This window comes from Chelonia mydas, chromosome 1 (genome assembly GCF_015237465.2).
Source record: "Chelonia mydas isolate rCheMyd1 chromosome 1, rCheMyd1.pri.v2, whole genome shotgun sequence".
NCBI lineage: Eukaryota > Metazoa > Chordata > Testudines > Cheloniidae > Chelonia > Chelonia mydas.
Genome location: NC_057849.1, coordinates 343,801,730 through 343,813,071, shown reverse-complemented (window position 1 = coordinate 343,813,071; position 11,342 = coordinate 343,801,730). Strand labels below are relative to the sequence as shown.

Here is an 11,342-nt window from a genome sequence, read left to right as displayed (position 1 = left end):
TCTCTTCCTGGGGAAATGCAGCTCCCCAGCAAAACCAGCGAGATCCCCAGCGAGCAACCCGCCCTGCGTATGAAGGGCAGCATCGCCCGGGCGGCCACAGTCTGTCCTGCCCGGGCAGAACTCGGGTCTCTCCCAGAACCGGGCACTTCCACACCGTGGGAGGAAACCCAGGGCAGTGAAAGGAGCCGTCACCTCCCCTGGCTGGGACTCAGCGGATCGCAATGAGGTAGGAGCATTGGGGTCGCTGGGCGGGGGGGACATTTCCAGCGAGGGCTAAAGTCAGACAGCTTGCTACCCCCCTCTGCGCATTTCTGGGGCTGTAAATCTCCGGCTTTTAAATCTCTGGGGCGGGGTCACTCTGGGGTGATTCTGCGTCCTGTTGACTCTCCAGGCTGGTGCCTCTCAGGGCTAGTGCAGGTCACTGTTGACACCTCGCCCTGCGAGCTCCCCTCTCTGTACCTTCACGGAGAACTCCCCCTCTGGCCAGCTGTCACTCCGGCTTCGCTCCGCATCAACGGAGGAGCCGGTAAGAGAGTGCCCCCCCCAGCCCTGTCCCCCCTCTCCCTTGTGTTTCAGAGGAGCAGCCCTGTTAGTCTGTATTCACAAAGAGAAAAGGAGGACTTGTGGCACCTTAGAAAGGGGCCTTTCCATTTACACTCGCTTTACACTGCCAGTGTACTGGGAACTAGCCTTTGTGTAAATGAGAGTCAGGCCCTTCCTGTCTCCTTGGATAAATGGCCCCCATTGAAGTCAGTGCGAGACTCTCTCTCCACACACACATACACGTATCCCAGGACATAAATGACCCCAGTGGGCAGCCAGATGATTTCCAATGTTTGAGGGGGTTTAAGCGCTCCCTGAAGATTCAATTTTCTAGATATCAGCTCCTTCAAAGTTACATTTCTATTATGGTTAACCCTCATACCTTACATTATTGGTCCATACTGCATTTGCAACCTTAGCTCCACATTCACCAAGTTCTTACATGGGAAATCCCTTTGTTTTGTGGGCTCTGTTTTGTGACATCATGATGTACATTTTGGCTTGGAATAACACGCATCAAATATTCCAGTTAATAGCTAGCTTCGGCCCTAAAGGTGAACTGCACAACAAAATAATCACTTCTAAATACTCTCACTTAGCAGCTCTGGTGCTGGAGGAGCATTCAAACAGGTAAACACATTTTGAACAAACGTTGTACATTGTTATTTCCCCCTGTCATAAATATAAAGGGAAGGGTAAACCCCTTTAAAATCCCTCCTGGCCAGAGGAAATCTCCTCTCACCTGTAAAGGGTTAAGAAGCTAAAGGTAACCTCGCTGGCACCTGACCAAAATGACCAATGAGGAGACAAGATACTTTCAAAAGTTGGGAGGAGGGAGAGAAACAAAGGGTGTCTGTCTGTCTATATGCTGCTTTTGCCGGGGATAGACCAGGAATGGAGTCTTAGAACTTTTAGTAAGTAATCTAGCTAGGTATGTGTTAGATTATGATTTCTTTAAATGGCTGAGAAAAGAATTGTGCTGAATAGAATAACTATTTCTGTCTGTGTATCTTTTTTGTAACTTAAGGTTTTGCCTAGAGGGATTCTCTATCTTTTGAATCTAATTACCCTGTAAGGTATCTACCATCCTGATTTTACAGAGGGGATTTCTTTACTTCTATTTACTCCTATTTCTATTAAAAGTCTTCTTGTAAGAAAACTGAATGCTTTTTCATTGCTCTCAGATCCAAGGGTTTGGGTCTGTGGTCACCTAATTTCCAACATTTCCCAGGAAACGGGGGGTGCAAGTGTTGGGAGGATTGTTCATTGTTCTTAAGATCCAAGGGTCTGGGTCTGTAGTCACCTAGGCAAATTGGTGAGGCTTTTTACCAAACCTTGTCCAGGAAGTGAGGTGCAAGGTTTTGGGAAGTATTTTGGGGGCAAAGACATTTCCAAACAGCTCTTCCCCAGTAACCAGTATTTGTTTGGTGGTGGTAGCGGCCAATCCAAGGCAAATGGTGGAATATTTTGTACCTTGGGGAAGTTTTTGACCTAAGCCGGTAAAGATAAGCTTAGGAGGTTTTCATGCAGGTCCCCACATCTCTACCCTAGCGTTCAGAGTGGGGGAGGAACCTTGACACTCCCCTGAGAAATTCTCCTGACGTTACCAAGCGGGGAGCTTTCTGTGACATAACAAATACCACAGGCTGCATCTATTGCAATGAGTCATGGGGTTTTGCAGTGTTGCTTTCTAGGACACAGGAAGTACTAAGAGGATTTCACAAAGGTTAGATTCAACCCATTCATACTGGTCCCATGCATGGGAGAGTGAGGACGTCAGACACTGAAATCCAGGCTTAGCTCTTTGTTGCCACTTAGCAATTTGCTTTTAACCGGAAAGAAGCCCTGTCACTCTGTAATCACTGCCCCAGGATTGTAGCATATAGTGGAAATTCATTCAGCCCAAATGGAGTCTCATTTTTCCCTCTCTTTGCAGCACCCTGCATCTGAAGGAGAAGCTGCAGGCCCTCCAGTGCCACTTCACCTGGAACTTTGAAATCAGAGACCAGGTAGATGCAGCTCACCTCCTCCAAACTCTGGCTCTCAGGATTGCCCACACTCACTACCAGAACCAGCCCACGCTCCTTGCCATGCAGGCTTATCTCTGCCACCTGCAAGGGCAATATGAAGACGCTCTGCAAAGCCTTAGAGAAGCCGAAAAGATTCTGCAAAGAGATCACCCAGATAACTTCCCCCGGCAGGTCCTGGTCATTTACGGAAACTACGCCTGGATCTATTATCACTTGGCCCACTATGATTTGGTTGAACTTTACCTGGACAAGGTTAGAAAGATCTGCAGCTCCCTGAAGAGCCGCTCTCCACATGCAGCTCAGATCCCTGAGATACATGCACAGAAAGGCTGGTCTCTCCTGGCAGCAGGCTTCCGCAATGGCAAAGAAGCCACAGAGTGTTTCCAAATGGCATTAGGAGAAGACGAAGCGAATGGGGAATTTCTTGCTGGGTTGGCAGTCGCAGCCTTTGCATCATGGGATCACTCATACAATTCTACGTCTTGGAATGAAGCCAGAGAGAAGTTGGAAGACATTATCGCTGAACAGCCGCAAAACTATGAAGCTAAGGTGTATTTAGCCGAGATCCTTAAGGAATCGGATAGACAGCAAGCAGAAGCCCTCTTAGAAGATGTTGTTCAGAATAGCCTGGACCCTGAGGTCCTGAGACATGCAGCCAAGTTCTTTCAACGGGAATTCGTAGAAAAAAAAATTTCTATTCTAGAACGAGCAATCTCTCTGAACCCCAATTACCATCTCCTTCACTATGACCTTGGTTATTGCTACAAGATGCAGTTGTGGGGGGCCAAATCCAGCAGAAGAGAAGAAATATTGGCAGCAGCTATTGAGGCCTTCAAAAAGGCTGTGCAGAAAGATCCAGCCTCTGTGTTTGCAAGGCTGGCTTTAGCTGAAATGTATGGAGAAAACACACCTCACTACCAAGAAGAGATTTATCTCAATCTCGTGAGTGAAATGCCCAGCCTCAGCAAGAAGTGTCAGCAGGCAGTCTGCCTTCACTGGGGAAATTTCCTCTTCTACAAGAAGAACAGTGTGCAGAAGGCAGCTGAGATGTACAAAGCAGGTTTCGCCATTCCAGACAACTACCCGGAGAGGCAACAACTGAAAAGGAAGTTGGAAAAGGTGGCAGAAATATTCCAGCAGAACTCCCAAACCACTGAGGCTGAGGCCATACGTGACTTCATTCACGAGACTGAAAGTCATTCTCTTGACTAAAGGAGGAAGTCCACCCATAGCAACAACAGAGCAGGAGACTGGAAATGTGGAGAAAATGGGGGATCCTTTCCCTTCCCTGGACACACCAAGACCTCCTTCTGAAGTGAGTCACTTTCCCCACCTGTGTAACAATGACATGCGTGTTGCAAATGATTCAGACTACGGCACATGCTGTTGCTGCTAATTATTATTAGCTACCTGTCTTGTGGTCACACCTAGGAGACCAGACATGGACCAGGACCCCATTGTGTCTGGCTCCAAAGAGTCTACAGTCTGCAACAAGGGACAACAGGAGGGAACCAGCAGACGGACAGGGGAGCACAGGGAGACAATACTGGTCAGCAAAATGGACAGTGGCCTCAGCCCACCAGCTACCCAGCCATTGTCAAGTGTTTTGTAAGTATCACCGCAGAGGACAGTTTAGCTTCTGATACTGAGCAGCTGTTTCTACTCAGAGGGGACGCTGCGACCATCCTTGTCTCTACGCAAACCTATCCTCCAGCTCTGCGGCCTTCCAACATCCACGCAGAAAATAGGTGTGGAGTTTCTTCTAACAGCATTGAGTTTTTGCATTTGCATAGATGAGTGCCTGTAATGGGAATAATTATATAGACAAATCTTTGCTTTCCGCACCTCACCCTGACCATGACTCACATTTACATGGCACCAGTTTCCCCAGCTTGTCATGGATCTGATTTATTGTAAATGAAGTAAAAACATAAGTTACAGAGAAAACAGAAATAAATCAGTCTCTTTGTGTTGAAACATTGCTTCTCCTGCCTCTGGATTGCACCAGGGTGAGCAGCACACATAGGACCCTACAGGCGTGTCGAGCTCACAGTAAAGCACCAGGACAGTCACTAACAGAACATGAACTGTCCCACATTGAGGTGTCATTACAGGAGGGTTTGGAACAAATTGATAAACTAAACCATAATAAGTCACCAGGACCAGATGGCATCACCCAAGAGTTCTGAAGGAACTCAAATGTGACATTGCAGAACTACTAACTGTCCTCTGTAACCGATCATTTAAATCGGCTTCTTCACCAGATGACAGGACGACAGCGAATGTGAAGCCATTTTTTTTAAAGGCTCCAGAAGTGATTCTGGCAATTACAGGCCGGTAAACCTGACTTCAGTACCAGGCAAACTGGTTGAAACTAACTATAGGAAAGAACAGACTTATCAGACACATTGATGAACATGATTTGCTGGGAAAGTGTCAACATGTATTTAAATTTTCAGAAAGCCTTTGGCAAGGTCCCTCACCAAAGGCTCTTAAGCAAAGTAACCTGTCATGGGATAAGAGGGAAGGTCCTCTCACAAAGAGATCTCACAAAACTGGGTGACTGGGCAACAAAATGGCAGATGAAATTCAATGTTGATAAATGAAAAGTAATGCACATTGGAAAACATAATCCCAACTATACATAGAAAACGATGGGGTCTAAATTAGCTGTTACCATTGAAGAAAGATCTTGGAGTCATTGTGGAGAGTTCTCTGAAAACATCCACTCAGTGTGCAGAGACAGTGAAAAAAAGCGAACAGAATGTTGGGAATCGTTAGGAGAAGGATAGATAAGAAGACACAAAATACTTTATTGCCTCTCTTTAAATCCATGGTACGCCCACATCTTGAATACTGCATGCAGATGTGGTTCCCCCATCTCAAAAAAGATATATTAGAATTGGAAAAGTTTCAGAAAAGGGCAACAAAAATGACTAGGGGTATGGAAAGGCTTCCATATGGGGAGGGATTAATAAGACTGGGACTTTTCAGCTTGGAAAAGAGATGACTAAGAGGGGAAATGATAGAGGTCTATAAAATCATGACTGGTGTGGAGAAAGTAAATAAGGAAGTGTTATTTACTCCGTCTCATAACCCCAGAACTAGGGGTCGCCAAATGAAATAAATAGGCAGCAGGTTTAAAACAAACAAAAGGAAATATTTCTTCACCCAATGCACAGTCAACCTGTGGAACTCTTTGTTGTGAAGGCCAAGACTATAACAGGGTTCAAAAAAGAACTAGATAAGTTCCTGGAGGATAGGACCATCAGTGGCTATTAGCCAGGATGGGCAGGGATGGTGTCCCTAGCCTCTGTTTGCCAGAAACTGGGAATGGGCGACAGGGGATGGATCACTTGATGATGACCTGTTCTCCTCATTCCCTCTGAAGCACCTGGCGGTGGCCGCTGTCAGAAGACAGGAGACTGGGCTAGATGGACCATTGATCTGATTGAGTATGGCCGTTCTTATGTACTTAAGAGCCAAGGCTGACGTTTCAGAAGTGCCAGAGCGGTGTCAGTGAGAAGTAAATGAGGATCAGGCCTTGTGACACTTTACTACGTTTTCAGTCTGTTGCTAAGGGCTTGTCTACACACAAAGACGGAGCTGCTTTCGCTCCATTGGTACAGCCCTCCAGGGTGGCTGCCACTGTTAGGCCAGTTCTCCCCGCCGTGGTTGAGGTCACCTGTGCTGGACACTTACCAGGCTGCTGGGACTGGCTCCCAGAACTGGATGGGTGTATTTCTGATATCCCTCGGCAGAGGTGCTGACTTCCTGAGTTCCCCGGGGTGGCGGGCTGAGGCCCCACGCCCACCCCAGCCCTTCCCCAAGCCCCCACGCCTACCCCACCTCTTCCTGCCTCCGCTCCTCCCCCTCACCCCAGCACCTCCTGCATGTGTCTGAACAGCTGATCGCGGCGTACAGGAGGGGCTGATCGGCAGCACCTGCTAGTGGGGGCGGGTAGGGGGGAAGGAGCTGATCCACAGGGCTGCCAGCGGCTGCTGAGCACCCACGGCGTCGGTGCCGATCTCCCTGGATTCTGGACAGGCCTTAGCACTGCCTGCTTCTTTGACCTCTAGGCTCACTCCCTGCTCCTAGACTCTGGATCTGGCACCCCTTCTTGAAAGTGGGGCCCCATGGCTCATGGGCGCGTGAGACAGGCTGCACCAGGCCTTTGTGGCCCCTACTGGAGGCCCCGTGGTCCTATCACATCCTGCCCCAGGAAAAGAGCAGCAAAGGGCTGCCGAGAGCGGCCCCATGGAAGCAGCCAATCAGAGCCCAGCAGGCTCAGGTGACAGGAGCTGCGGGTGCTAACAGGGCAGTGTCTGGCTGGGACCACAGGGGCACTCACACTCCTCTCTGGCCAAAGCAACTCTGGGGACAACCCGAGTTTCGTTCTAGCCGCATTTGCTGAAGCTGGGAAGAGAGAAGCTCTGAGAATTTTAACCCTGAGCTATGAGGGGGGCAGGGAAGTAGCAGCAACGAATTGCAGTGAGTGGTGCACGGCTGCTGTGCAGAGTGTCCCTGGGTCGGAACCTGGGCTAGTCTTTGGGCCCAGGTTCCCCCACCAGCAAAGTGGTATCCCCAAGAAGGGGACAAATTTCATTTGGAGGCCCAAGCGAAAGGCTGAAATTAAAGGGCTCAGAGCCAGGGCTGAAGACGCTGGTGAGGGCAGATAGTTTTGCTGGACACAGCGTCCCTCATGGAACAATGGAGCCTGTCCCTGTCTGAGGCACATGGGCCTTCATCTCCAGCCTCCTCATCCTCGCAGCCTCATGCACAGGAGCTGGGGTCTTCTTTCAGCAGTGTGCAATGAGGAGGGACATCACTGTAAGGGCAGGAATGGCCCCACTCGCCCTTCCATTGCCCCAGTGATTGGTTTTGCCGTCTAGATTTTAAGAACTGGAATGATAAAGACTGTCATATGAAAAACGGCTACGTTTGCAAGTGTCGACCCTGAGCATGCAGTTCTGTGTGTGTCTCCTCTGTCCCAATCCTGGCCCTGCATAGAGGCGTCCATCCAGCCCCCTCTGACTGTGTCCTGAACTGCCCAGATCTCAGTGGAGGAGAGGAAGGGGACCCTCAGAGGGAGGCAGGATGGGCCTGGCCTTTTGGATAAGGGACAGGACTTCGTCTCCCTCTAGATATCTGCAATAACCAGAGTTTCTTCTCTCTTCTGGCCCACCCATCTCCTCCTGGTCTTATCTCCACTCAGACACACAAAGCAGGGACGTTTCTAGTGGTTGTGTAAACGTCAGGCCCCACCAGAGCTGGAAGCATTTACCACAGTACTAAGCAGGCTGAGGTCCGTGAATACCACCCCTTGGACCTTTTTCCAACTGGTCAGTGTTGGACAGTGACTGGGTTATGTTACTACTCCTGGGGGAATTCTGCACCACTGTGTGTGCAGAACTGGCTCGAGCCCCCCCACCGCAGTAATCTGGGAAAACTTAACACCGCCCCGGGTGCCTCCAAGAGACAATACGTCCCCACTCACAGGCACTGAGTCTGTGTTTTACAAAAGAGAACTGCTATTGAAAGGGAAAGGGAACCCAGCATTAGTTTGGGAAAACATCACAACCACACTCAAACACATGTGATCATAAGCCAAGCCAACCCCACAGCACACTTTTGTTAGGTGGGTTCATTTTCGTATGTTTTGTGACTACAGGAATCCATGTTGGTTTCAAAATGGAATTTTATGCCCACGTGAGCTATAGGTCCATTTTCCCGCTCTTTTATTTCTCCTGGAGTGGTAAACAACTTCCAGTCAGAACTGGTTTTCCTAAGGGGTTTCCCAGAAGGGGCTTCCCGCCTTTTCTAAGGGGTTTCCCGGGCAAGTGTATAAAAAGCTGCCCCGAACATGGCCTCAGGGCTGTCCAACTGAGTGGCAGCCAGGGACGGTCACGGGTCATGGGTCTTACCTGCAGACATCTATCCATCCTAGGGATTTTCCTCCTACAGCTTCCTCACCTGTAAAGAGAAGAGAGGAGAAGAAACAGCACTTACCTTTGTCATCGTCCATCGCTGTGCTCCTGAGCGTACCATTTCTTCTGTTTTCCTGTGGCCCCGAAGGAACATCAAGGGACTCCTTGGAGCTCCTCTCCAAAGCCTGCCGTTAGCCAGAGGATTGAGGTCCCAAGCACCTGCTGTCGCTTTGATCTGTGAAGACGGTTTTTATATCTGTTTTGTAGGGTGGAGTTTGGGGGTAATCACTGTATTGCGCAATTTTGCTCTTTATTCCCCTTCTTATTTGTCCCACTCTTTGTTATAAACCCTTCAATACACTTTATTTGATTTTACCTTTACTGATTGACTCCTCATTATTTAGGGTGGGAGGGGTCCTCTTGGCAGGAGAAGGGATCCTACCAGATGACAGATGCTGGACAGGGAGGCCGAACCTAGGGAGACTGAAAGCTTAAGTATCTCTTTTCTTATCACACACACACACACACACACACACACTCCTCCCTTGCCTTTCAGTCCTTTTCCCCTTTAACACAGGGCAGTGTCTTTTGCCTCAGTTTCCCAGCTGCTGGTGGGAAAGTCTGAGGAATGAATGTCCCATTAGCACATCGCTCCCCTCTCCCTCCACTGCACCCCACTCACAGTTGGCCGTCCTTGGTCAGCAAAGACCCAGAGCTCAGAGGGGCCTTCATGTGGGTTCCCTCCCACCCCCACCCAGGACGTGCATTGAGCACAACGGACCCTGCTGCCATCCTTCCCTCTGCCACCATCGGTCACCCCGGCGCTGCTGCTGCTTCTCTGCCGCCACCCGCCGCTCTCTGCGATGCCACGTTCTCAGGTCCCACCACTGAACCCAGCGCTCGGTGGGTAGCGGGAAACCTCACTGCTCGGGCGCTCTCTTTCCCTGCACCACCGTCCCGCACCAGGTCGATGGCTCGGCAGCTAGAGCTCATCACCAACTCTTGCTGGTGGCCGCTCTGACAATTTTTCCTAAAAGACTTAATTAACTTTAGGAAAAACAAATAAATATGCTCATGGACACGTCCACGCCATTGTAATTACACTAAATGTAGGGTTTGTATTTTGCAGACTCAAGAATAAAAACAATGTACAGGTGTCTCTATTGTTTACTAGACCCAAATGCAATAGAAACACAAATAAGGTGCTTTAAACGTTCTTATCTTTTGTTGTTTCTTTGGCTTTTTTGGTAAAAGGTGGATGTCCGTACGACAGTTTGACCCGGACGTTGCTCCTAGTCTTGTGCTCTGGCAGGAGCGACTCACCGTGCCAGGGAGCTGCCAAACCCTGTAGTTACAGCCACTGTGAACAGCGAGTGCGGCCCTTCAGCAAAGCCCACCCTGGGGAAGGTGGGTTGGGAACTCCCCTGTGGCTGTGGAGTCCCAGGCTCCCCGTGCCCCGGCCAGGCAGGAGTGGGAGAGCTGCCCAGGGGGATGCCCTGGGGACCCAATGCCTCAGCTGCCGGCACTGACAAGAGCTGGCTCCAGCCCCACGGGTCTCCAGAGACGCTGCCTATACCCTGCTTCACGAGGGCACTTCACTGGAGATTGGTGGCCTGCATCAGGACAGGCTCAGCCCACTTCTGCTGCCCTTTACTCATACAACAAGGTAACAACCTGTCATTCCCCTGCATTCAATAGTAAAGTGATTTGTAACCCACCAGCAGCCAACACTGCTCCCTTTGGCACGGCAGCTCTGTCTGCTGGATATCGAGGCAGAGAAGGTGAGTTCATAGAATCGTAGGACTGGAAGGGACCTCGAGAGGTCACCTAGCCCAGTCCCCTGCACTCAAGGCAGGGCTAAGTATGATCTAGAGTCTAGACCATCCCTGGCAGGTGTTTCACCGGCTCTTAAAAATCCCCAATGATGGAGAGTCCACAACCTCCCTAGCCAATTTATTCCAGTGCTTAACCACCCTGACAGCTAGGAAGTTTGTGTCCAACCTAAACCTCCCTGGCTGCAGTTTAAGCCCATTGCTTCTTCTCCTGTCCTCAGAGGTTAAGAAAAACAATTTTTCTCCCTCCTCCTTGTAACAACCTTTTATGTACTCATGTAAACACAGAAGTCTTTTTCCCCCAGCCCATCACTAGATGTTAGAGGAGAGCTCATTCACTCCCTGCTCACATAGCCACTGGGAGCTGACAACAGGAAGGGGTTCGGAGGGTTAACAGCCCATGGGGAACGCGGCTCCCTCCCACCAGCTGGGCACCCCAGTTACTCAACCCTGCACAGAGACCAGGCATGAGGGGCAGACGCAGCCCTGCTTCTATGCCACCCAACCCCTGCAACCCTCTGCAGGGCCCCACAGAGCCAGGATCAGCCCCAGCACAGCAGTGGATGGGTGTGGGTGTGGGGAGAATGTGTTCACAGGGGCATGCATGTGAGTCGTGCAAGTGTTCGCAGGAGGAGGGTGTGGGGAAGGGGATGTTCAGAGGGGAAGGGTGGGTGACGTCTCTCCTGCTGCCCCCCCTCCCCGTCCTGGACACCTGCCAGCTCTTTGCACAGAGATCAGGAAGCTGAAACTCAGAGAAATGAAACCTAAAGGGACCATGAGGAATCAGAAAGAGCTGGGCCGGGAAACGCAGCAGGCTATGGTGAGGCCCCAGCCCCTGCCAGCCTGCCTCACTCTGGGGCGAATGCATTCGGCTGGCAAGGCCTCAGGCTGCTCTGAGAGCCTGGGATGACCGGGGCTGGGGAGCACACGGGACATGATGGGATTTGTGCCTTTAAGGAGCCCTTTATGCATCTCCAGCAAGGGGCTCTCAGCTGGGAGCTGGTCAGGGC

General features: G+C 50.4%; 1 protein-coding gene across 1 annotated transcript; it reads left to right on the top strand.

Moving 5' to 3' along the window:
* Window positions 1-4,550, top strand: LOC122461347 (interferon-induced protein with tetratricopeptide repeats 2-like). Its single transcript, XM_043521478.1, is given in 3 exon segments — window positions 1-196; window positions 199-226; window positions 2,480-4,550. Coding segments are annotated over 3 exon segments (1,515 nt in total). The 5' UTR covers window positions 1-15; the 3' UTR covers window positions 3,786-4,550.
* The last annotated feature ends 6,792 nt before the right edge of the window (window positions 4,551-11,342 follow it).